Genomic DNA, 25,212 nt, shown 5'->3' with positions numbered 1-25,212 from the left:
AGTATCTATGACCAGTAAGTATCTATGACCAGTAAGTATCTATGACCAGTAAGTATCTATGATCAGGTACTAACTTTGAACACTAATAAACAATGACTTGCAACTTTTGTAACACAACACATATCTGAGACGTGGCCGGCAGCAGTCACTTCGTTCCGGGGATGTTAGAACCATTTGAGAATTATATGTACAGATGTGCGAGATTTGTTTTGAAGCAAATTTAAGCTATTTGAATGAACGTATGTAGTTATTCTTCTATGTAATATTACTAGTATATAAGTCGGGGCACGGAAAATCGGTGGACTATATATATACATATATATAGCTGCCATAGGAACGATCGGAAAATTTTAAGAAAAAATGTTTTAACTTTTCCAGTTTTCAACAGATTTCATTCAATTTTATATATAGCCAATATATAGTAGTCTAAAATTTTGTGTCAGATTTTAAGAGAAGCGGACCATTCAAACGATCGTTAAAAATATATAAAAATCGAAAACTGTGAATGTAAATTTGTTAAGACTAATCACTGCTTTAAAATACCATACCTTTTTCAAAAAATTATTAAATTCAAATTGGAAAGCGTTTCTATTCTAGTTTTTATAAGCTTCAAAAATCAGCATATTGAGATTTTTAATATATATACCAAAAAAATTACTCATTTGCTTGTTCAACCCGTATAGACGATAGACCAAAATCTAAATGGTCTTAGGCATTAATTCCCTCCTTAAAAAGAGAGCAAACTTTTCGAGATGGGCAACAAACAATACGTGTATTTAGTTTAAAAACGCAGATTATAACTAGCAAATAATCGAGAGCAAAGGCTTACGAACGAGTATTGGCTGAATATCGTGACTATATAATAATTTTGCTATTTAATTCAGGGACCTAACTTAAGGCTATTGAATGTTGATGTAAAACAAGTTCAATGCGTGGATAACAACTATCTTAGGACTAGAAGTGACTAGGATGAGAGTGATGGGTGGAGCTTCCCCTGTCTCAGGACTCGCCGCACATTTTGCGCAGCGATGCGGTTAACACTCAGAAGGCGGCCATCGACGGACTTCGGCTGCTCCGCAAGGGCGTAAGAAGAGGCGTAGCCGGACTGCTGGCGCGGCTGAAGCAGCTAGAACAGCAACTGGACGCTACCTCCTCCGCTGCCTCGCCCTCGGCCGTGGGTGTTTTGTGGTGATACGGAATCGGACGCTTTCGGGCACTGCAAAGGGAATATTATATTAGTTATTTACTCTTTCTTTAAATTAAATATGTTTTATACAAATTCTTCAATTCAACTCACCAACTGAAAATCGTAAGAGAACATAAAAATGTTGACTACAAATCAAACAAAGGAAACAAGGAAGTCCTATCTAAAACCATAAAGAGTCGGGTAAAGTGACAAATGTTTATTGGCGCCTTCGCTAAATTACGAAAAAAATAAAATAGAATACAATTTACGAGCAATAAAACTGAAAAATCATTAAACAATTTAAGGTCAAATCATAAGTATTTCCTGAGTATGAAGCTGAAAAAAAGAAAATCATTTAAAGGACATCGGGCATGAAGTGCTGTATAAATAAAGTGTGTAAAATCAATGCAAACTCAAGCGTCTATAGTGGGATAATTTCGGCCAGCTAGCTTAGTGTCTTGAGCTTCGCGGCGGTCGACGGCTACATAATTAAGGAAATAAAAAGTAAATAAAATTTATTAATGTAGAAATTAAGAGTAAAGAACAGAAGGTGGTTAAGGATTCCCTCCCATCTAGCTACCTCGTTATGCGACGTCTGTCCAGAAAGCTTGGAGAGCCGCGACGCCTTGGTATGGATGGGGAACGAGAGCCCGACTGCGATGATCCCGAACCACTGCCGCCGGAGGAGGAGCTGCCTGTGCTGCTATGTGATGAGCAGCTAGAGCGGGAGGAGTGCGAGCCAGAGCGGGATCGGGAGCTGCGGGAACCGCTGCGACTACTCGAAGAACTGTAGCGTCTGTGGACCAAGACATACAAAAAAGTGAGTATAGGAAGATAATATGTGGTCAAGAACGGCCGAAATGATCGATATGTAAAATTTGACGTCGAAGGTCGATTTCTATATATCAAAAATTATTATATTTTCGATAACTTACGATCTAGAGCGACTGCTGGAGTGATGTCGGTGATGGCTACCGCTGGTACGTCGCTTGCTGCGACTCCGGCTCCGACGCTCACGGCTTCGGCTCCTGCGCGCCGCACTCTCCGCTGCGGCCACCGTGGCAGTCGATACCTTGGAGACGATGGCGTCCACCAGCGAGCTGTCCGCCAGCGCTGCGACTAGGGGCTGTGGATCGTGAATTTTGAAGGGTTTTATAACGATTTTCGGTTTCTGTTGGTGTTGATGATGATGATGATGGTGGTAGCTTATACTATTGGCAGCCACGGCCGCCGCCGCTGCCGCAGCACTGAAACTAATAGCACCACCGGCGCCACCAGCACCGCGGCCGTGAGGCGGAAGCCCCAGCAGCGGAGCGCCCGGCCCGCCCATGCCCGTTAGCGAGAGGAGACCGGGGTGACGCGGTGCGTTCCCGAAGAGCGACGAATTGTAGACTAAACCACGGGCCAAATGGTGCGCCTGCTGCTGCTGCAAGCTCTGCTGATGATTTTTGCAGATGTTGTAGTGGGTGGCGGTCAGTAGGGGGCCGTGGTTCAGGCGATTCGTGGTGCGGTTGTAGGTACCCGGTGTGCCCGCTAGAAAGGGCAGCATGGGCGGGTTGCTGCTGCTGCTATTGCCGCCGCCCCCGCTGCTGTTGCTGTGGTTGGGATTCGAATGAGGGACACCGCCACCAGCGCATGCATGAGGGTTGTTAGTACTATGTCTACTGTTAGGGTTATTATTTAGCGTTCTGTTGTGGAAGATGCGCTTCCCCGGATGCAGATGCTGCGGATGCGGGTGCTGGTAATGCTGATGCTGCTGCTGGTGCTGTGGAGGCTGCCTGTGGTGATGCAGATGGATCTTGTGACCCATTGTCGGACTTTTGGCCTCGCCATTTGCCGCCATTACGGGCGTCTTGCAGATGGGCGGAGTGCTCGTGTCCCTTTTGTTGTTCGGCTCCTCCACAGACACGGCTGTCAGCTCCTGAACTTGCTGCTGATGCTGCTCCCTGCGCTGCAGCTCCTGCGGCGCCACCATGGGTGGCGGTGGTGTCGTTGTAACCAACAGTGTCGGGGGCGTGGTTGTGGTCAGTGGGTTAATCAAGGCAGTCACGTTGTTAGCAACAAGGAATTCGCTTAGCGAGTTACGTTTGTTAGCTGCCAGCATGTCGATTCCACTTACATCGCTGCCCTCTTTGGCCGGGTCTTTCTCCATTGTGCTCCTGATCTTCTGCTTGGCCTTGGCCGCAATTCCCGACTTTAGCTGCTCCAGCATGCGCAGCTCCTGCTGTTCTTCCCGCTCCCGCTTGCTTTGCTGGAACTCCTCCAGGGCGCACCCATCTGCTTCTGTCTCGGCATCGCTGCCATCGTCACTCTGTGCCCGCAGGCGAACTACGGGAGCCGGCTTCGAAGAAGCAGCGTCTCTAGCCTTCGATGGTCGCTTCTTATCCGCGATAATGATGTCGTGGTAGCGCTCCGGGTGCCGTTCTGCCGGTGAGTAACGCAGCTCCGAAGAACTCGACGAGCGGGAAGTACGATGGCGCGCTGGCTTCGGACTGGGCTCTGTAGCCGCCTTGCTCTTTGGCTTAGGTTTCGGAGAGTTGGAACGCTCCCGCTTGACGGTCTTGCGAGGCTCTCTCTTGACCGGACTGGCCTCCTTCTTCACCTCCTTTGGCTCGGGTGTGCTACTTGTCTTCTTTTGCTTTTTGGGTGTAGGCTTCGGTGACGGCGTCCGGGAGGCAGACGAGCTACTGCTGCTACCGGAGCTACCGGAATCCGAGCTGGAACTGGCGGAAGCCTCTCGTTGGCGCTTGGTCTGCTCCAGAGCCACCATCACCGACTTGGTGCCCAGGATATCGTTGACCGTATCCTCAGCCGCCTTGAAGGGATTGAAGGCTAGCAGGGCCGTCTTCTTGGGCGGCGCCTCTGGGGAATGGGCTTGTGGAGATTGCTTGGACTCATCGGTTTGTTTTCTGCTAACATTTGATGGAGATCGCTGGTGTTGGTCATCTCTTTTTTTTGGACTGTGATCCTTTGAGGAGTTTGTGGCGTGTGATTCCTTGACTAGACGCTGCCTCTCCTTTGAGGGCTGTCTTTCATTGGAGCGCTGTCTTTCTTTAGAGCGATTCCTTTCCTTAGAGCGCACTCTCTCCTTGGAGCGCAGCCTATCCTTAGAGCGCTGTTTCTCTCTTGAGCGCTGCCTCTCCTTGGACCGTTGTCTCTCCCTAGACCGCTGCCTGTCCTTAGAGCGTTGTCTATCCTTGGATCTCTGCCTCTCTTTGGATCGCTGCCTTTCCTTGGATCGCTGTCTCTCCTTGGATCGCTGTCTCTCCTTGGAACGCTGCCTTTCCCTGGATCGCTGGCGCTCCTTCGAACGGGGTCGAGCTTTGGATCTCTCCCGTTCTTTCTCCACAGATCGTTTTCTGTCGTTAGATCTCTGCCTATCCTTGGATCTGTCTCGTTTTTTATCCACCAATGGTTTTTTGTCCTTGGACTTATGCCTTTCCTTAGACTGGTGTCTGTCTTTTGATCTTTGTCTCTCCTTTGATCTCAGCCTGTCCCTGGATCTTTGTCTTTCTTTAGACCGCAGTCTCTCCTTGGAACGTTGTCTTTCCCTAGATCTCTGTCTTTCCTTAGAACGTTGTCGCTCCTTAGAGCGTTGCCGTTCTTTGGAACGCTGTTTTTCCTTAGAGCGTTGCCTTTCCCTGGAGCGTTCTCCTTGCGTTAACGGCTCCTTTCGTGGAGGAGTGCCAGCCGATCGATCCCTGACCTCGTTCGATCTGGCCTTCGCATCCTTTCGACGCTCTCGTGAGCGGCTGCGAATTGAATTATCCTGGTGCTGCAAAGGATTGACATCAGCCTTTGAAGACTTTACGCCTCGCGACTTGTTCGGTTTCCTCTCCTTCCGCGATGGAGTGCTATGTAAGGGAAATGCAATAAGTAGAGTCGAATCCTTAAATAGATTTGGACTTACTTGGATCGCTCAGAGTCCGTGGAACTGGCACGGGGGCGTGTCTTCTTTTTCAGCTTCTTGTCGCGCTTTTTCTGCATAATAGAAAGGTGAAGAGAGTTAGTGGAGCGACGACTAGGAGGCAAAGGGCTCTTGCCAAGAGTCTAACTGTTAGCAGTAAACATAGTTCATTCTGGATGGCATGACAGACATATGAAGTAGAGTTTGGTGCTTTCAATTTTGGCAGCATATGTCTTGGGCAAGCATTCTCTCTAGGACTGGAAACAGTTTTATATTTTGCATTTCGTACACTTTTTTTAGTTCAGTTTCTGCTATCACTGCGCACTAGATATATATTCTATGATCGTGGCTGTTAATAGTTAGTAGCTTAAAGAAAAACAGTCAAAATGAAAGTACTTACAAAACTACAAGAGAGCCATTGAAAGCTATCCTATATCAATGAAGCGCCAAGGGTTTTTCGTAAACAAAATGTAAATTTCTTTTGTCGTTTCTTCAGATTTACTTAAGCTAAATAATTTGTTTGTTTGGTTTTTTTGGAAAAACGATCTACGTGTAACTGAAAACTGTTACGAATAATATTTGAAAGTATAAAAAGAGAGCGAGGGGCCATCCGCAGGTGGTTTTGATTTGGAATTTGGTCTGTACAGCTGGATAGCCCCTCAAAGAATTTCTTTCTAGGCATCTATAGAGGAACACAAAATTAGGTATAGAAAGTAGAGTTCAGGAGGAAAATTATAAATTGTTTATACTAGATTGTGAATGCGGTTGAAGCCTTTTTACCTTTTACAATATTTGTGGGTGATTTTTTTTGGTTTGGATTTGATATTTGTTTACTAATTTATACGCAGGATTTATATATATATATATATTGTTAGTTCAGTACTTGATTCAGTAATTGTTATATTATATTGAATGTTTTCATATTTGGTGGAAAAAGAAGTAAATAAGCAAGAGAAGAAATGGCGTATGTTTAATATTCGGTGATCAATTGAAACAACGAAACGGAAAAGTCAAACGAGTTATCATCATATACAGGTAATAATATCATATACGTAATACAATATATATATAAAGAGAGAGGCAGTAGTACTTCCACTTGTTAGTTGTATTTGATGAGTTGGTAAAATATATAGGAATAGATATATGTTACAATATTTGGCGGGGTAGAGTGCGTGAGAAAGAGCATCAGAGCTGGACCCTCTACTGGACAGTACACATGCACTCCCGCTTTCTCTCCCTCTCCCCGAACATCATCAAATAGAGCTTCGGGGATCATGGCCCTTAGCCCAGTCATACCTTGTCCTTCTTGGCTTTCTTGCGGGCGCTTCTCTTCGTCGACTCGCGTCGCTCCTCGTCATCACTGCTACCCGCCGCCGCATCATCCTCGTCCTCGCTGTCCTTGTCACTATCCTGTCGCTCACTGTCGCTGTGTCGGCGCTTGCGTGACTTTTTCTTCTTCGACTTACTGCAAGTAGAATGGTTGGGCATCCTTTTAGAATTAGTTAATCCACGGATTACACAGATCACTACTGAAGAGTGTGAGATATTGGACAAGGCGCTTCTGCTAGGAAGCCCTAGAGGTTGGCAGCGTTATGTATAAATAGGTTAACTTGTGGTTCAGTGCTTTACCTTCATCGAAAACAGCGCAAATTGCTTTGTATTAACATTATAAGAAGGTAATCATAACAATAGAAAGAAAGATGAGAAAGTAATTCGCTTTTAATTCACAGAAAAGACCTCTTAAACTTTATTGTATTGTATTTTTTCATTATTTCTAGTAATTCTTTACTGTTTTTGGTTTTTTTTCTGGTTGGCAAATGCATGTTGTCTATGGTTTTTATAGATTGTAGAATCGAATTATTACTTACCGCCGGGCAGTTTTTTTTTTGTTTTTATTTTTTGGGAAAATGTGAATGGGCAAAAATCTGTGATCAGTTTCGGTTAGTTGAGTGTAAAGTGTTAAAGTGTTAGGTGTGTAGATTGTGTGTGTTGGCTAGTGTACAACCCATACGTACTTAGAGATCCCTGATCTTGATCTAGATCTACTCACTCTCGCTGCACACGGATTCAAATAAAAGATTGCCTTGGGCAAGTGTTAGGATATCGAAAGTATATATAATATATATTGCAGAAAGGCAAACATTTTTGAAACATTTTTTTCACTTGATTGGATTTGGATTCGGTTTGGTTTGGTTCATATGACTTGTAGGATAGTGTCAGTTAGCGCGATTAAAACTAAGTGGGAGAGTCATTTGTACGTAACTTTTCGCTTCTTTTTACTTTCTTTCTCATATGAGTCCCTTTTGTGGTTTTAAATGCAATGTAAAAGAAGGAGTAGAGACGGAAAAACAAAATGTATTAAGCAGTTGATTGATAGTTTACAAAAATATCATTGGTTTTGTTGTCGTCACGCTCTAAGTTTTACTATGTACGATAACGATAACGAAGGATAACCATAACGATAAGGACAACCAAAAATCATGAGACAGTAGAGTCCACAAAACGAAAACAGAGCGAAAGGAAACAAAAACACAGAGAGCTACGGTTGAAGGCGGCAGAATTTTGGTTCCGGGGGCCCAGGACTCTTACCTCTCTTTCTTGTGCTTCTTTGACTTTTTCTTTTTGTCCTTCTTGCGCTCAGGACTGGCCGAACTGTTAAAAAGAGGGATATCATATCAGTAAATGAGATTTAAGAAAGCTTTAAAAGGACATACCTTTCTCTGGCGCGCTTCTTGCGCTTCTTTTTGTCCGACTTGGAGACATGCTCGCGCTCATTGTCGCTGGTGTTGTCGGCATCCCGTTCGCGGGAGGGAGTGCGGACTAGAGCATACCGCTTGCCCGTCTCCTTATCCTTGCCTGCTGCAGCCGCTGCGGCCGCCGCCGCTGCTGCCAGGCTTTCGCGCTGGGCGTCCAGTTCCTTTTGGAGAGCCACGCTTTTGGCTAGATCCTCCTTTGCCTTGCGATCGCTGTCAAAACTGCTGCCCTCCACAAAGTACTCAGATATGTTGAAGGCCTCGCGCAGCCTGGCGTTCTTCTGCTGCTGAGCCTCGGCTATTTGATGGGTGTCGCGAACACTGCAAAGGGATTAAGCATAAACATTTCATTAATAATTATACATACTTTACAATTTATCATTAATTTAAAATCCTATGAAACTGTTTCCAATTTGAACTTTGTTCTTTTGATGGCTACACTCTCTTTCTCTGTGTATTAAACATCTGAATATATTTTGTATAAGTCCCATAGATGGCTACCTTGTGGCCACGACACTGCCGGCACCCAGCAGCAGTGTCTCCAGCAGATTGCTCGAAGATTGCTTCAGCAGCTCGAGCAAAACGCTGCTGTCTATATTGATTTTTGAACAATAAGACGAAGGCAGCTCCCGCTGGATGGCAAGCTCAGCTGTTCGCTGACCGGGCTCAAGTGCTGGCAAAGACATGGCTGCCGGCTCCGGCTCGGTCTCTTTCTGCTGGCAGGCGCAGGCGCAGTCGTGCTGCGTCCGTCTGGAGACTGCTGGTCGCCTGGTCTTGTTGGCGCCGCTTGCCAACGCCGGCCGCAAGGGCTTGAACTTCCTGGCTACCGCTGCATAGTTCCACGTGTGAGCCGTGGCGGTGAGACGAAAGCCCTCGTACTTGGTCAGGTACTCCCGGTTGTCGTGCTGGAAGTAGGGTGCCTTGCACTTCCTGCCCCCGTTCGCGTTGGCTTTGGGTCGGGGACTGCCTGGATTGCTCCCGGGTGTGGGTGTGGGTGTGCTGCTTGGGGTGGCAATGCTGGTGGTGGTGGTGGAGGTGACCGCGTGACCTGCGCGTTTGCGTCGCTTGCGGCGTTTCTTCGGTTTCATCACCTGCACTGTGGTGGCCGCCGTTGTTGTCGTTGTGGATGCGGTGGCGGCCACCAAGGCAGCTGCCGTGGTATCCGCTGCTGCCGACGTAGCCGTGGATGTGGCGTTGGTTGTGATGTTGCTGTAGATCTCCGAGGAGAGCATCTTAAATATATTTAAAGGCTTTAAGGTGCCTTTCTGTTTGTAATATTTATCTATTTCTATGCTTCTTTATATTTTGTATTTAAACTCCACAAAAGGAAGACAGTGGATATTACCAAATGGGTTTTATTTCGCGATTTAAGTCGATTTTTAATTATTTTTAAAGTTGAGTTAAGGACTGGTTATGAGTATATTTTTTATTTATTTATTTTTTTTTTTAATTTTTATTTTATTTAATTCACTGTTTTTAGTTTTCTCAGGGTTTTGTTTGTAGTAAAAATATATTTTTAATTTTATAAATCCATGTATTTGGAAGACAGTGGACTTTTTTTGGTAAATAATTTCATTAACGCGTTATAGAACGTTATCTTTATAAACATCTTCATTAGTTTGCATATCCAAGTATATGGGAAGACATTGGATCTTGGCAATAAATATATCCTTTTATATGTGTATAAAAATATTAATTTTATATATAATATTTCATCGATTACTAATTGGAAGACGATGGATAAGCTTATATTTGGTTTCACTTTCGCACTACATAATGCAAAATTTGATTCTCATTAATCTCTGGATATCCTTATCGTTGTGGAAGACGTTGGATGAGATTTAACTGACATTTACTCCGCATAGGGCAACTTCGAGCACTTTCTGACTCTGCTTCACAACTTAGACTACGTTTAATTACTGACTAGGAATTGGAAGACTTATTTAGTGATTTGTTGCATTCATTCGGCTTGGATATCAAGTGTTGGTCTCTCTCCGCCTCGATGCCATCTTAATGGCAAAGGGGGCTCCACTCGTAGCACTTGCAACAACCACTAGAATATAGTAGACGACATGAGCGCTTAATCCACAAAGGCTCGGTAGCGGGTTGCACTGCTGACTTAGGGGTGGGCCAAGGGCTGTCAGTCACCACCAGCACGGCCGGGTTTCCCTTCGGCGGGTGCATTTGCTCTTCCACTTCTCCTCCTCGGCCACACTTGAAGGTCTGCTGCTGCTGGTGCTGCTACAGCAATCCTAGTCATGTGGAATATAATACGCCTTTTATTTTTTTATTCCCCTTTGATTAGTCGGTTGCATTTTCGGGCCTCTGGTCTCCCGTGTTTGGGGTTGTTATTGATTTTTCGAGCGATTTTGCTGGCACATCTAGGCCGCTTTCCGGTTCCCTCTTTTGCACCAACTCCATCGCATTGCCACCGCACACCACGTCCTTGCCAAGGACACACTTAGTCGGTCGTTTTAGTGAACATTAATTGATCTAATTTGTATGTATAGATTTATCTAGTTGCTACGCGGAGATTCCTGAGTTGCTTTGGCTTTGGAAGACTTGAAGTGACTGAGCGCATCCCGGAAAAATCTTTGCAGCAGCATTTTCTCTATCTCTCGTCGCCTGTGATTGGCTCCCGACTGACATGGGGGTGGTGTTGGGCGCTGCGGCGGCGCATGTCGCCTGACTGCCTGCCTGCGTGTGTGGCATACCATACAGCTGTCAAAAGCTGGCCGAGATTTTGCCAGGCCTTCGTTTTGTTTAACCGTTTATTGATTTCTCCACGTTTGGGTGCACGTTTTGTTTAAAATTACATAAGGTTGATGGTTAAGTAAGTGGTTGGTACTCACGCTACACGCCCAAATTCATCCTTGGTCAGATCGGTTTTGCCCTGTCCCATCAATTTCTGGCGGAAAGCGTCCACATGCGTCTTGATCTCCTCCGGTGTGCGTCTGTTAATTGCGAAATATAAAATATTAATTAATGGGATAAGTATATATTGATTAATGGCTGCTTAAGAGTACCTTTCAGCCTGGTTTAATTTAATATTTAAAGCGCTATAAAGTAACTAGAGTGTAAACTGGGGAGTGCTCGGATTTGCGGATGTCTTCCGCTCAAAATAGTCTCTACAACTGAAATGCACTTTTTTCACCACTAGCAGGCCCAGGCCCAGGCCAGGCCAGTCCGGGCCGCCGGAAGAGTGCTCACATGTGACGGCGACGCACGAGGGGGTGCGTCTAAGGGTGGCTCGTGCCTCAGTATTAGGGGGGTTGTTCATTTCGGCGCGTGTGCGTCCGCTCTTTCGCTCTTTTGGCGAGCTACCAGGCGCCAATGTAAACATAAACAACACACCAGCAACAGACCGGCGTTATATAATATTTGCACCAACTTAACCCGTTGTCGTAAGTCTGATTTCCGGGAAATGTAAATAATTCTCACCCCTGCTTCTCGAGAATTTCCTCGAACTCGAGGCACTTCACTTCGATCTTGCGCTTGCGGTCATGGTCCAGGATCTCCTTGTTGGGCGGCCTATTCAGCTGGGCGTCCAGTTTCTTGGTGTCGTCCTCGGCGCGGTAGTCCTTGTCCTTCTTGCCCGGCCTCACAAACGCCCAGTTGCGCTGCACGTGGCCATTGGTGCCGGAGCCACGGGGAGTGGTAAGTCCGATGCCGTTGTACATTCTGCTACTGCTGGATGTACTCCAAGTAACGCAGCTAAACCAATAACGTCTGCTCCCGGACGGTCACTCGTGCGCTGCTCCACAAAACGCTGCAATTTCGCCAAGGTGTAAAATCGATTTTTGGTGCATTGGCATCGGAAATGCAAGTGCATTTTCCGCGGGCTTCTGTTCTCACCTGTTTTGCGTTCCTTTAGCGCCGCAAACTGAGCTCTGGCGGACTATTTTCTGGTTTTTCCTCGGTTCCGGTAAAATTTTATGCCAATTTTCGGAATTTGTTGTGCGAAATTCTTGTAAAATATTTAGAGATGGGAAGAAGCTTGGATGCCTTGATACTTCGATGTTATCGATAGCGTGGTAACTATCCCGGCTTGGAATCAGAGGGACTACCGCGGTTTCTTCTTAAAAAGCAAAAAAGTTTTGTTTGCGAATATTAACAAATACCAATACAGAAAAGCTGATCATCTATTGTAACAAAATTTCACTTTAGCCCGCCGATTACTTTAATAATATCGATACCTGCTTACATGTGTCCCCATCTCGAACAACCACGGTCACACTTCTGCCAAACGTAAACAAATTTTGTAGTTTTCGTAAATTAAGGGAATTTAAAGAAATTACTAAACTATTGACATGAGCGATACTGAGGAGCCAAAGTCAGAGAGTTCCTCGAAAATTGTATTTAAGAAATCCGGCCGAAAGAACTTGCGTCAGCGTAAAAATTCGGATGACGAGGAGAAGGAGGAACAGTAAGTATCTTTTACAATAAATTGATTAATGAAATTCAAATAAATATTCTTAAACAGATTAACCCTTGATGAAATCAAGGAGCGCCAGAGACTGAGACAACGGCCCAATGGCGTCAGCCTGGTGGGACTGGCCCTGGGTAAGAAGATTGCGCCCGAGGAAGAGCTGGCCATCAAGGATCCGTTTAATGTCAAGACCGGCGGACTGGTCAATATGCAGCAGCTAAAGTCCGGCAAGGTGAAGGAGGTAGAGGATGCCTATGATGTGGGCATTGGCACACAGTTCTCGGCGGAGACAAACAAGCGGGACGAGGACGAGGAGATGATGAAGTACATAGAGCAGGAGCTGCAGAAGCGCAAGGGCGGCGCTTCAGAGGCAACAGACGATGATGGCGATGTGAACAAGTACCTGACACCTGAGGATGCCGCCTTGTACGCCCTGCCCGACCATCTGAGGCAATCGTCCTCGCACAGATCCGAAGAGATGTTGTCCAATCAAATGCTCAACGGCATTCCGGAGGTGGATCTGGGCATTCTGGCCAAAATCCGCAACATCGAGGCCACGGAAGATGCCAAGCAAAAGCTGCTGCAGGATGCCAAGAATAAGAAGGACGGACCCTCGCAGTTTGTGCCCACGAATATGGCGGTGAACTTTATGCAGCATAACAGATGTGAGTGCGTATCTTATTTAATCTTTTTATTTCTATAACTATCTCGAATTTTCAGTCAACATCGAGGATAATGGCGATCAGAGGAGACGGAAACGAGAGGAGCGAGAGGGAAACAAGTCTGCCCAGCATCAAACAAATCCCAATGGTGTCAAGCGGGCAACTGATGATTACCATTATGATAAGTTTAGGAAACAGTTTCGCAGATATTAAAAGCTTAACAATAAAGAGTACACTTTGTTTATAGAAGTAAAGGATTTGTTTTATTTTTAATATACGATGAAAGAATTTATTTTTTACGGAATCCACTTGTAGCGCCTCTTCTGTAAGATAACAAAATAATAATTAGTAATCAAGATTATACATAACATATATATTTATATTTTAATGATCAGTAAGAGACAAAATTAATTTCAAAGCAACGCATGACTGAAGCTCAATGAGATTCCTACTCAAAATATCATCATAAACAGAATACTTAAGGAATTTTTTGTAAAGAATTTATACACACCTTGTAGGAAGAGAGCACCACGATGCAAACAGATTGAAACCTGAAATAAATTAGAAAAAATGACTTTATTAGTTGGGAACACTTTAGAGAGAATTTTATGCTTTCAATTTGTATTATCAGAGATTTAAAATGATTTCATAGCAACGCATGACTGAAGCTCAATGAGATTCCTACTAAAATATATCATCAACTAAGGGAATGTACACTATTCATATTCCAAAATGTATAATTACCTTCATGTTCGAGAATTTGAAACCATTTAAAGACAACCTGTAAAGAAAAAGATTTGTTAATATGAAGAAAACAATTAAATATGCAGTTCAAACTTACCTGTTGTTGGTGTTTACATTTCAATTTAAAACTTAAAAATAACACTGAAATAAATATTAAAACAAACAAATTCACGAGTTTCACTTAGTTTTTGAGTGGTTTTTATTATACCCAGACAACTCTGAAACGTTCATCCTCGCTCTAAAACGGTCAGCTTAGCAATATTTTGTTTATAGAAAAAAGATTCTACATGGAACATGTAGAACGCGATGCACATTCCACCCGTTTATATGATGCCGATCTTGTTGGCAATGTCCAGAGCATCGTAATCGCGCGCCAGGCGCACATAGGCCTTCTTCTGGCCATCGGGCCTGATCAGCACATTGACCTTGGCCACCTTGATGTCGTAGAGCTTGCGGACGGCCGCACGCACATGGTTCTTGTTGGCGCGCAGGTGAGTGAGGAAGACCAGGGTGTTGTTGTCCTCGATCTTCTTCATGGCCGCCTCCGTGGTGAGCGGGTACTTGATGATGTTGTACGCGTCCATGCGGTTCCTGGTCGGCACCGACTTCCTGGGGTACTTGGGGTTCCTGGGCAGCTTCAGGGTGGTGGGCCGACGGAAGTGCACGTTCGTGCGCACCTTACGGGCACGGGTGCCGAAAGCGCCCTTGATGATCTACGAAATAGTAAATACATTCGATAAGAGAGGGATTCTGCGATTTAATGAAAGATCCTACCTTCTTCTGGACCTTCTTGGCGTTCAGCAGAGCCACAGCCTTAGCCTTGGCAGTTCCCTTGGCGGGCTTGGTGCCGGGCTTCAGGGCCTTCTTGGCCTTGGCGGCGGCACGAGCCTTCGCGGAGAGCTTGGCCAGCACCGACTGGGGCTTCTTGCCGGCAGCCAGCTTCTTCTTGACATCCTTGGCCTTAGCCTTGGTGGCCACGGTCTTCTTCACGGCCGTGGGCTTCTTGGCAGCACCAGCAGCAGCGGCGGGCTTCTTGGCAGCACCAGCAGCGGCGGCGGGCTTCTTGGCCGGAGCAGCAGCAGCCTTCTTAGGGGCAGCAGCTGCGGGCTTGGCGGCAGCCGGGGTTTCCTTCTTGCCGGCAGCGGGAGCCGCAGCAGCAGTCTTCTTCTGCTCGGGCTTCTTGTCGCCCGGCTTGGCTGTAAACAGAAGGGGAATCGGGGGTCAGCACGAAGTTCGCATTAGTAAACACGCTCCAAAGTTAGGTTAGGCCTGATCGATCAGCAAATGCAATGGGACGCGCTTTAACTAATGTTTCATTATTTTTAATTCACTTTAACACTGCATATCACACTCATTAGGTGCGTTCAATTAGCTCGCATGTTCCCACAACTGCTCAGACGCTGCACCCACCACCGCACGTGGCTCATCGGAGTCGGTTAAAAACGCACATTTCTGCCTTAAATTAACCAGTTTCTGCGCACATTCGTATTTCCACGCATTAGTCTAGCTTTCGCCTTGCTTTTGCTGATAAATTCACACATTTTCGGCCTATTTTTATATGAAAAACCCTTACCGGATTTCTCGGTTGGCTTTTTGGGTGGCATTTCTACGAGAAAAAGAAATGAAAAGGAAAACTGAGGGGCAGTTGTCAAAAAGCGGAAGCACGAATTGACAGCGGCGTGGCCAGATCGGCGGAGTTCTGCGCTTAACAGCACAATTTTACGTGCTTAACAGCTCACTGTTAGCAGTTAACATGACAATGTCTGCACGCTGCAAAAAAGTTACAATGAATGGCAGTGCTGTTATGCACGAGAGAAATTCGGTTAATTTTGAATTTTTAAATTCTATTTCTTTTTTCTGTAAAATAAATGATAATATATTGTATAATAATAAAAGTACTAAAAAAGTTTGTAATTAGATTTTTTATCCAAACAAGCATTAAGCATTTTTTAAAACTGAACCTTTTTTTAAGAGACACGTACATAAATACAGGTTATGATTAAACTTATAAAATTAAATCAGGCTAGCAAGCACAGCCACTTTTTTGAGGCGCAAATCGACTGCTAATAAAGTTACGTAAATCTGAAAATAATAAATATATAAAAAATTCGAATTTTAGACATTTAATTTCAATCAAAATTACCAAAAGTTTGCGATTTAGCTGATACATCAGTCTTCCCCTTTTCCTGGGCAGTGCCTTTGTGATACTTAAGTTCCTGCTTTATGGCCTCCTCGAAGGCCAAGCCTGCAATCCTTTGAAATAGTTCCGTGACCTTATATCCGGATCTGGCCGATACTGACCAGTATTCCGCCTGCATTTCGGAAGCGGCCAAGCCCGCCAAACGCTCCATCCGCAGGAACTCCTCTTTTGTCTGGTAAATAATTTATAATTTATCTTATTTCCATAATTATATATTTATATATTTTTATATTGAGTTTACCAAGAGATCTGCTTTTGTGCCCGTCAAAAATATTAGCGGTTTCTGGCCAGCGTTATAGTTAAGTGCACTGTTGAGCCATTTTTTTGCCGATTCCAGGGAATCACGCTTAGTCATGTCAAAGGTGACCACTATCACTGAGGTAGGGAGAAAGATAATTATTACAAATATTTAAAAAATAATTACATCTTCTTCTATTTCTTACCACTTGCATTGCGATAGTAAGCTCCTGCAATGCACTTAAAGCGCTCTTGTCCGGCAGTGTCCCACCTTAAAAACATACACTAGTAATAAATAAAATAGTAAATAATAAAATGCCCAAAGATAAACTCACATTTCCAGACCATAATTGTGACCCAATATGTTAAAGTTCTCCAGCTCAAAGTCAACGCCAATGGTGGCCTTGTAGTTCGACTGGAACTTGTCGAAGCAGAAGCTGCAAATAAATAACCTTTTGGATATCCCCATAAGATTTTAACTTATCCAAAACTCACCGATTCACGATGGCCGTCTTGCCCACCGAGCAGTCGCCCACAAATATGACCTTGCAGGGTCGCAACTTGGGCCTGCGTGGCTGCTCCAGGTGATAGCGCACCTGTGGTGCAAAGTCCCGTTCCCTATCCCGACTCAGCGGAGTCTGGGCGGGACTATAGGCCGGCGGCAGGTGTCGCAGGTGGGTCCGAGGATCGTGCATGACCACCGTGGGCGGTGCGGGCAACAGCAGGTTCTGCCGCAATAGATGAGGCATTGTGAACGTCTAAATTTCAACTAAATAAATGCTACGAGAACTGGGAAAGCCAGCCAGCCATCAGCCGCAAGGCAAGTCGTCATCGCAAAACCACAAAAACTTAGCTGGCGACGCGACCTGAACTTGGTGGCTATGATATGCTCAAGGTGCTCGCAATCCGAGTAGTGTTTTGCATTGTAAATGCACGCGGGAGTGATAAGAGTTAGTTCCGATAGGAAAAGGTATCCCAAGGCGGTAACTGAAGAGGGGACTGTAGCATACGCTTACCACAAAATCATGTAAGAAAGGGTAGTGGCAGTACCAAAACACGTTATTTTATGGCACTTGAAAGTATGTATCTTTAGCTTCAATATTTATGTACGCAGTTTTAGGGAATAACTTTAATTTTAGAGCTATCTGGTGGCTCTCAGTCTTGATTTATTAAGTTAATATTAAACTCAAGCCCTGGTTAGGCTTTTCCCACCCGGATAGCCAAAGTAGCCAACGCTCTTCACTTGCTGGCGCAAATCTGGCTGCATGGACAAGGCCTTAAAGATGGCCCTTTTGAGCTGCTTGTATTGAAAGTGGGGGGAGAAGGGCATGTCCTCGAAGGACAACATCAGCAGATTGCCAGCTTCATTTCCCACGGCCAAGGAGCGCCCACAATGGGTGAATCTGCAATCAATCAAAAAGTTACAAAACTAAATTAAAAATGCGAAAGAAAAACCCACTTGAAGGTTGTATAAAAGATGTTAGCATCGATCGTTGTGGAGGACACTGGCTTCATGGTGCTGTTCCGCAGATCCCAGATGTCAACGGTGCTGCGACTAAGCGAGACCAGGATGGTGGAGTGAGTCCGGCTCCAGCGAGCGCAGTGAACCGGCGACAGGTGGTGTTGCAGGGTCACTATGGGAAAGAGGATGCCAGCCAACCAAATTCGAATGCACCTGCGAAGAAAAAGAGGATAATTAGGCTAACAAATGCCTCGCAAAGTGGGGGAATCCCCACCAGTCACTGCCACACGTGAGGTACATCCTCGGAGACCACGGCGAGAACTCCATGCAGGCTGCGGGTCCGTCGTGAACCTGCCTCAGCTCCAAATGCTGCAGCGGGTAGTTCGTGGAGCATTTGTATAGGGTACCCTCGTCGGTGAGGACATAGTAAATATCCGCCTGAACAGGATCAAGAACCAATTCCAGGCACTGTGGATGCCGATTGGCCAAGAGAGAAGCAGCTGGCGGTGCTCGATCAATGGGAATCCCCTCCAGCTCGCCCTCTGCCCGCTGCAGGCGTTGCTGCTCGAATCCCAGCAAGTTAGGACTATTGATCAACCGGTACTTGGTCACAGCTCCCGCCTGTGAGGTGGCCAAAAAGGGCGTGATATGAGGATCCTTGGAGCCGACATCGCCCTCGAAGTAGATCCATTTGATGGCGGTCACTGGCTCAAAGTGTGGCGATGTCGAGCGTTGAGATATGGCCAGCGGGGGAAGATCCTGACCAGAAATATCCCTCACCTCAACGCTGCCATTGTGCAGGCCAATGGCCAGCAGTTGGGGCTGCGTGGGAGAGAACTCCACGGTGACCACAGGCACCTGGTAGTTGTAGCATCTCTCCGGGTTCACCGGGTTCTTGATGTTCCACACATAGACCCAACCGGAGCGGGGTAACCGGCCCACCTTGCCATGGCTGTACACACCATAGGCTACCGCCATGATGTCCCCGTTGCTGGGGCAAAAGCTCATATCGCTCACCGCCTGATGAACTGCCGGATTCGCTGACGGAGGACTCAAACGCCAAAGGAGTCCCAGTCGATACTTGAACTTGACATCCTCGGCCAAGGGATCGGGTGGGGCCATGTTCCTATACCGTCGCTGTTGTGGCTCAAACACATTGCTGGCCAGGATGCGCATGGTCAGCATGAGGGCCAGGCGGAAGCCAGGCAGGCTGTTGATCTCCACAAACTGATCCACTCCTCCGACATGGTAAGTGGTAACCTCAATCTTGCGCTCGCCCTGCACCTCGACACTTGTCGTGGACTTTTGCAAATCTGCGTAGGTGTCGTACATCTCAAAGTTGGACACGTAGGACCCCATCTGGGCGGTGGTCAACCGCTCGGTGTTCACCAGTCGGGACTTCATCAGGGCCGTCATGGTTTGGGTGTCCGCATCCACAGTTCGCCGCGTCTTGTCTATTCCAGAGAGTAGTTCGTCGTATTTCCGATTGTCCTCTATGACCAGACGACCCTCCTCTGTATCCACCAGGGCGGTCATGCTGCGTCTCTCAAAGAGCACCACAATGGGTGTCTTGCGGAGCAGCACCTTGATAAAGGGAGCGGCCGAAGGACGAGCGGCAGAGGTAGCGGATCTGGGAGATCGACCAGAGAGAGCCGAGGGGACGGGCTCCTCCTGGAACTCGGTTTCCTCGGGCAGGGGCGAGTGCGGCTTGTCCAGCTGCAGCTTGTACAGATTGATCTGGAAAGGATCTGCTTAAGATTTCTCAATAAAATAATTTAAGTGTAGATCTCACCCCCAGAGCGATGTCATCCAAGGAGGCTCGCATGACGCACTTTGTCCGATACTCTGGAGTCCGTAGTTTCTGCATCTGCTGCTGCTGCTCTGCTCCGGGAGCCCGCATCAGTGGGTGATCCCGTATAAGCTGGCTAAGCTTCTCAAAGTCCGCCGTGCGGTAATCCTTCCTCAAAGGCCGGGACATTTTCATTCAATGAGATTGGCGCGTGCCGCCGTTTCACGAGCCTGTTTATTCCGCCCCATGACGACATGGTAACGTAACAATAACCATGTTACGGCTGCCATAACTACCTCGAGTTGCATTCGGTGGGTGTTGCGGCATGGAGCTCCATTAACAACCTTACACATCGTTGATCCGCTGCTCTCTTTGCATCTATAAATATTTATAATACATATTTTAAAATCACGCAATGGAAATGCATATATACGAAGGCACACAGAGTGATCACTGGGGGAGAGATACTCTTTATAGAGCGGGGGAGTTAAGTTAAGGTATTAAACATTTGATTAATATTTTGGAAATAATTTATTACTAAGATATTATAAACCAATTGATATCTCATACCACAGGTGACTGAACGAAAGTACCCTCCTTTTGATCTCATTTCCTATAATAACAAAAACAATCTATTGTGATCCAACCGACTTTCCGCGGAAAGCCCTCAAACAATAAAGACAAACAATTCATCGGCAGTTGGTGCTATGACCTGTCACAAGAAAAACCCCCCAGCCGGAGAAAAAAGAGATGGAAAACCAAGTGGCAACAATAGTAGCAATAACAAGCACCACTACCAAGCAACAAAAATGAAATTCGTATTCCAATTAGACGCGTACCAAAAGCAATTTGCCGGTGCGATGGCGGCAATAGTAGAAGAATAGTAGAGTAAAGGGTCTTTAATTCCGCCACATAGCCTGACAATGGCCCAAAGATGAGGTCCACCAGAGGAGGAGGAGGGAGCAGTGGGCCATATGTCTGATGGCGAGTGGTAAGCCATATATAGTACACATAACAAAATAATGTGATTTTTAAGAATAATAAATGTTATTAAAATAAAATGTAAAGGTGTTCATTACTTTAATTTCTAAGTGTGCTAAAAATGAAAATTAATTCAGAGGTCATTGAACGATGAATGCATATGACATAGGGCAAAAAATAAATCTTACAAATAAATCTGAAAAATATATAGATCTATTTGTTTCTGTGCACTTAAAGTACAAGTCGAAAAGAAGTTGTTTATGTTAATTTAGGTTTATGCTTCGCTACGCTGATTCGCTTAATGAACAGGTAACCAAGGAGGGGTAAGAATCATACATAGATAGTATTTTTTTGGGGGGAGAAAGCAGGAGACTAAGCCAAGTGCAATATGTCAAATGGACGGGCAGCCGACCAAATGATGGCCAAGAAGCAGCAGAGAGGCTCTACAACAGCAACAGGAACCGTCAACGCATCAAAGCGTTAAGCAATAAATGTGCAGGCAGCGAACAAAGAAAAATTATAAATTTACCATAAATACGAGACTTTGCAGGTTGCGTGCATTGTGAACTCTGCACGAGCCAACGAGTGATCACAGCCCAGTGTGGTTGTTGTTCCCGGTTGGTTAATATTGTTGTTGTTGTTGTTGTTGTTTTGATACATATTTTGAAGCCAAAAACAACAAGCACAAGCACGTCAGCCAGCGAAATTCAGTGAACCGCCACCAACGCAACGCCAACTGCGGATGCAGCGTCGGCTGCGACTGCGCAGTTGGACACTGAATTAACCCCGTTTATTTTTATTTATATTTATTTATGAAATAAAATTAAATGAAACATATGAGCTATGATTATTTTTTCTTTAGTTTAACATTAGTAATTGTGTTAATTAAATTAATTTTAATGCAATTTTGGCCTAGTTATGAAATTTTGAAAAGTGTGATTTGTCAAAAAAGTATCATATATAAATATAGATTAAAAGATTAAGAATATATTTTAAGTTTTCTAGAAGACATAAGATGCACATATGTACATACATATGTACATATGTATATGTAGATCGGTCCTAAAGCATTTATAAACTTTACATAATTGTCATGGTTATTACTTACCGCATGGTATTGATGATGAGCTTCTTCCTGGTCATCCGGATGTAATGAGTTGGCCAGATGTATCAGTGCAATCACTATCACTAACCACTATCACCATAGATGTTAACACCAGGGAGGCCGCGGACAGAAAGAGGGCAGCGCCGCCTGCAGTGCCTGTATTTATAGTCCCCGAGGAAAGAGAACAGAGAATATGAGAGCGAGAGAGTAAGAGCCATCTCTAGAGAAAGGCAGAGAAAGTTAGAGAGTAAGGGGTACCTCTAGAGATATACAGGGAGTATACAGAGCTACAGAGTTAGAGAGAGCGGGAGAGGCAGAGTGGCAGAGCGGTACAGATAGAGCCAGAGAGTCAGAGTGCCAGAGCGCCAGAGCTAGGGAAAAACGGACATGGCTTGATCGCCTCAGATGTTGATACTGATCAAGAATATATATATAAATATATAAGAAGCCTCCGATGTTGATGCTGATCAAGAATATATAAAACAGGTGTATATATATATATGTATATATTTATAATAATATAATTATAAAATTTTAAACTTACCTAAATTTAGTAAACAATTTAGAGTTGATAACAAAGGACTAAGAGGTTTCTTTAAAAGAGTAATAGTTTTATTTTAATTTTGTTTATTGTGCAACAAAAATTAAGTAAATTTTCCAAAAAGCTTGTTACAAAATTCTTAATTATCCCAACAAACATAATTTTTAACTGACATTTAATTATCTCAACACCTTGTTAGCAAATAAAACTTCTAAACTGGTTAACCCTGTAATTACCAGACAATCTCTGCTCCCAAAAAATTAATATAGTATATTGTATGTTGTTCCAACATAATTTGTAAGCGATATATGAGACAGGCTTACACCAACAACGTTGAACTCAAACCAAAGACCTCAAATCTTTGGACGGGGAAATAAAACGCTGTCGTTTTTACGAACATCTAATTGTGTCCACACCCTGGAAACCCATAAAACTCCAAATGTGGCCGGATCCCCGTCCAGTTGTTTATCTCGATCTTGCATACGCTTCTTCATATGTCGCTCATTCATATCGCTTTTTACCTTAGTTTTTACACCTGTTTTATGTCCCCACTGGCCCCAATGTGCGTTGACTTCGACGGTGACTGCGACGTCGACGGAGACGTCAGTGTTTTGGTGTAACATATTTTCTTTTTCATTTTTTTTCCTCGTATATATATACATATGTATATATATTTTTTCGTTTTTATTGTGGCACGGAGCGTGGAGCTGCCAAGCACGAAGCGAAACAGAAACGCAGAGGAAGAAGCGGCAGCGCTTAAGCCGAGCTCAGAGCTCGCAGCTCGAAGATTTTTTTCGTAACAGAAAAGCGACTTTTTATTCGTTAATTAACCGTCGAGCGGGCCAGAAGTTCGCTGCTGTCGAGTTTGCCAGTTTGCTGGGGGGAGAAAAAATAAGGGGCGTGAAAAGCGCTTAACGGAAGTGCACGGCAAGCAGGTAGCTAATTGAGGTGACACCTGACACTCTCTCCGAGCCCTCCCCCAAAAGTACTAAATCGAAAGCTAATCGCTCTACTTGCACGTACCAAGTCATAACTTTCCTGCAAGTGAGTCTCTGGCCAGACTTTAAGCAGACTTCAAGCACTGCAGTTGCTCTTCCGCATGTCTCCGGCGCGGGTGTGTGAAATTATCCCAAGGTTCCCGAGATCCCCAAGAAGCTCGGTTGCTTCCCCCCTAGATCAGTGAGTGATTTGAGAATTATGCTAATCACAGTGTCCGCGATAATTAATGCGCCTTGTGTCAAATGTTAACAGCATTTCGCAATAAGCCAAAAACCGACAGACCAAACGAACACCCGCATAACCCAAAACGTGCTCACATAACGAAACCAATCGTCGGATAGATCTTATCACCACAAGATAAAAAACAAAAAATCAATATAAAATGTTGTTTTGGAAGCGTCGTCTCCAGCGATCGAGAAGCAGCTCTTCAAGCGGTAAGTTTTACGATAAAGTTAAGGCAAAAATCAGTGACCACGCCTTCATGGCGCCCAACCTGGGATTGGGATTGGGCAAGAAGAAATATGATTTCGCTGGGGCAGGTGGAATTCATTTCACTTTGGATACCCCACACTAAGTTTCTGCGTCGTCTCATCTGCATAATTTGCATCTTAAAATTATTTCTGATTCGGTTTCGACTGGTTTATTGATTTGATTTTGTTACATTTTCTGTTCGGCTGATTCCCTGGGCATCCCTGACCATCGCGAACATCTCGAGTGTGTGTCGCCGCATTAATAAATAACCCCATCTGGGGTTTTATCACCTACAAAAGACCTGGAGGCTTGCGGACTGGACAAATACAAATGAGAGCGAGAGCCCGCCACCGACGGGGGGCATGAATAATAGCTCATATCTCATTATCGAGGTTCTCACAGAGGGCGAGCGGAGTGGGGATGGGATGGTCCCTTTTGTGAATGATGTTTGCCAAAAAGATTTATGAATGAATTTAATGTGCTTAGCATAATTATGCAGAGTCTGTGGCGATAATATCTCACTAAGGTGGGGGATTCAAGTCCAAGGAACCTGGGAGCCAAGGTGTCTTTTGGAGAGTTGGGATCAAGATTTGAATGCTTGGCAGGTAGTTAGCAGAATATTATTTGTTTTGACTTTGGAAATTTGTAAAATTAATCAGGTTTCTAAGAATTCCGGATCAGTTTTGTTCTTGTTTTCACTTTTAAACTGGAAATTAAACAAGAAAGGAAGCTAAGTTCGAGAAGTTGAAGTTCGTATCCCCTTGCAATGAGCCTAGCTTAATCGAATATGCAATCGATCATAACTAAGCCAAAAAAGCGTTAATTTCAATTTGAAAAGCCGTTTTGTGCTTATTTTTAAAGCGCTAACAAATCTACATACTGCGTTTTAAAATTTAAAAAATTAAATTTTTTGTCGAATTTAGCAAATTTTAATGATGTAACCCCTTATCTTTTTTTTAAATTTCGAAAAAAATTCAAAAATTTATTTTTCCACTAAACATGACTAGATTGATTCAGCTGTTCATTCTGAACAATAATATATATGATTTATAGGGTCGGAAATGATTCCTTCATTGTGTTTTAAGCTTCTGATTAATACTAAGACCCAGCAAAAAGGTATAAAAACAGGAAATTTTTGTAAAAATTCAGTGTTTTTTAAACATAATAATTAAGCCAAAAATGCATTAATTTCAATTCGAAAAACTGTTCTGAGCTAGTTTTTATATGGTTAACAAATCTGCATATTTAGTTTTCGATTTAAAAGATTTAAATTTTTTTTTTCAAATTTTGACAATTTTAATGATGTAACCCCTTATAAAATTTTCAAATTTTGACAACATTTTTCAAAATTTATTTTTGGACCGGACATGGCTAAATCGATTGGGCGTTTGATTGTGATCAAGAATATATATGGAATATAGGGTCGGAAAATACTTCTTCACTGTGTTCTGACTAATATTGTGTAAATAAAGAATGCAAAAATATTTATATTTTTATAGTATTGTAAAGGGAATACTTATAGAAAATAGATTTCCACCATAAAACATTATGTTAAACCTAAGCTAGATCTTAAATTTAATTGAAATTGATCTTGTTTAATGAATCGTGAAAAGATCTTCAATATTATTCCTTGTTCCTTGATTTATTTTGATAATAATTTAAGAAATCTTCGCATTTTGTAGAATGTAGGATTAATAATGAATTTATACCCTCATTCTTACACTTCATCCTCACCCTTCTTATCTT

The 25,212-nt window shown here is 44.2% G+C and overlaps 5 protein-coding genes and 2 non-coding genes across 18 annotated transcripts; 1 reads left to right on the top strand and 6 right to left on the bottom strand.

Moving 5' to 3' along the window:
- Positions 1 to 744: 744 nt before the first annotated feature.
- Srrm234 (Serine-arginine repetitive matrix 2/3/4) lies at positions 745 to 11,982 on the bottom strand. 12 transcript variants are annotated; one of them, XR_015270926.1, is made up of 12 exons: positions 11,702 to 11,886; positions 11,288 to 11,615; positions 10,699 to 10,800; positions 7,808 to 8,167; positions 7,683 to 7,745; positions 6,390 to 6,558; positions 5,097 to 5,167; positions 3,306 to 5,040; positions 2,122 to 2,312; positions 1,767 to 1,982; positions 1,298 to 1,667; positions 745 to 1,216 (listed from the first exon to the last, which is right to left on the bottom strand). XR_015270926.1 is itself a non-coding variant. In XM_020944414.2 (11 exons), exons 2-11 carry the CDS (start codon positions 11,524 to 11,526, stop codon positions 1,042 to 1,044), a joined length of 3,321 nt encoding a protein of 1,106 aa, XP_020800073.2. In that variant the 5' UTR covers positions 11,527 to 11,615; positions 11,702 to 11,886; the 3' UTR covers positions 745 to 1,041. The 12 variants fall into 12 exon arrangements, 9 of the variants coding, with proteins under 9 accessions (XP_020800073.2, XP_020800077.2, XP_020800070.2 ...); XR_015270916.1 differs by lacking the exon at positions 11,702 to 11,886 and having other exon boundaries at positions 8,348 to 10,800; positions 11,288 to 11,429; XM_020944414.2 differs by lacking the exon at positions 1,298 to 1,667.
- LOC110177614 (splicing factor C9orf78) lies at positions 10,595 to 13,191 on the top strand. Its single transcript, XM_020944419.2, has 4 exons — positions 10,595 to 10,679; positions 12,014 to 12,272; positions 12,330 to 12,940; positions 12,996 to 13,191. Exons 2-4 carry the CDS (start codon positions 12,157 to 12,159, stop codon positions 13,148 to 13,150), a joined length of 882 nt encoding a protein of 293 aa, XP_020800078.2. The 5' UTR covers positions 10,595 to 10,679; positions 12,014 to 12,156; the 3' UTR covers positions 13,151 to 13,191.
- A 127-nt stretch (positions 13,192 to 13,318) lies between these two features.
- On the bottom strand, positions 13,319 to 13,416 carry LOC147645176 (small nucleolar RNA Me28S-Am2634). The gene has a single exon (XR_015272729.1). It is a non-coding gene; the product is annotated as a small nucleolar RNA Me28S-Am2634 (small nucleolar RNA).
- Positions 13,417 to 13,554: 138 nt separating this feature from the next.
- On the bottom strand, positions 13,555 to 13,649 carry LOC147645175 (small nucleolar RNA Me28S-Am2634). The gene has a single exon (XR_015272738.1). It is a non-coding gene; the product is annotated as a small nucleolar RNA Me28S-Am2634 (small nucleolar RNA).
- A 213-nt stretch (positions 13,650 to 13,862) lies between these two features.
- Positions 13,863 to 15,311, bottom strand: RpL23A (ribosomal protein L23A). Its single transcript, XM_020944410.2, has 3 exons — positions 15,255 to 15,311; positions 14,456 to 14,877; positions 13,863 to 14,394 (listed from the first exon to the last, which is right to left on the bottom strand). Exons 1-3 carry the CDS (start codon positions 15,283 to 15,285, stop codon positions 14,005 to 14,007), a joined length of 843 nt encoding a protein of 280 aa, XP_020800069.1. The 5' UTR covers positions 15,286 to 15,311; the 3' UTR covers positions 13,863 to 14,004.
- Positions 15,312 to 15,588: 277 nt separating this feature from the next.
- On the bottom strand, positions 15,589 to 16,935 carry RabX5 (RAS oncogene family member RabX5). Its single transcript, XM_020944427.2, has 6 exons — positions 16,614 to 16,935; positions 16,454 to 16,555; positions 16,325 to 16,389; positions 16,123 to 16,256; positions 15,825 to 16,053; positions 15,589 to 15,763 (listed from the first exon to the last, which is right to left on the bottom strand). Exons 1-6 carry the CDS (start codon positions 16,865 to 16,867, stop codon positions 15,705 to 15,707), a joined length of 843 nt encoding a protein of 280 aa, XP_020800086.2. The 5' UTR covers positions 16,868 to 16,935; the 3' UTR covers positions 15,589 to 15,704.
- A 284-nt stretch (positions 16,936 to 17,219) lies between these two features.
- Positions 17,220 to 19,741, bottom strand: LOC110177633 (dynein axonemal intermediate chain 4). Its single transcript, XM_020944447.2, has 4 exons — positions 19,373 to 19,741; positions 17,855 to 19,317; positions 17,578 to 17,793; positions 17,220 to 17,521 (listed from the first exon to the last, which is right to left on the bottom strand). Exons 1-4 carry the CDS (start codon positions 19,562 to 19,564, stop codon positions 17,305 to 17,307), a joined length of 2,088 nt encoding a protein of 695 aa, XP_020800106.2. The 5' UTR covers positions 19,565 to 19,741; the 3' UTR covers positions 17,220 to 17,304.
- Positions 19,742 to 25,212: the final 5,471 nt, after the last annotated feature.

This window comes from Drosophila serrata, unplaced genomic scaffold, assembly GCF_035046125.1.
Source record: "Drosophila serrata isolate PLE 108 unplaced genomic scaffold, ASM3504612v1 contig_2, whole genome shotgun sequence".
Lineage (NCBI taxonomy): Eukaryota > Metazoa > Arthropoda > Insecta > Diptera > Drosophilidae > Drosophila > Drosophila serrata.
Note: the sequence above shows the minus strand (reverse complement) of the source record. Positions and strands in the feature narration are given on the sequence as shown.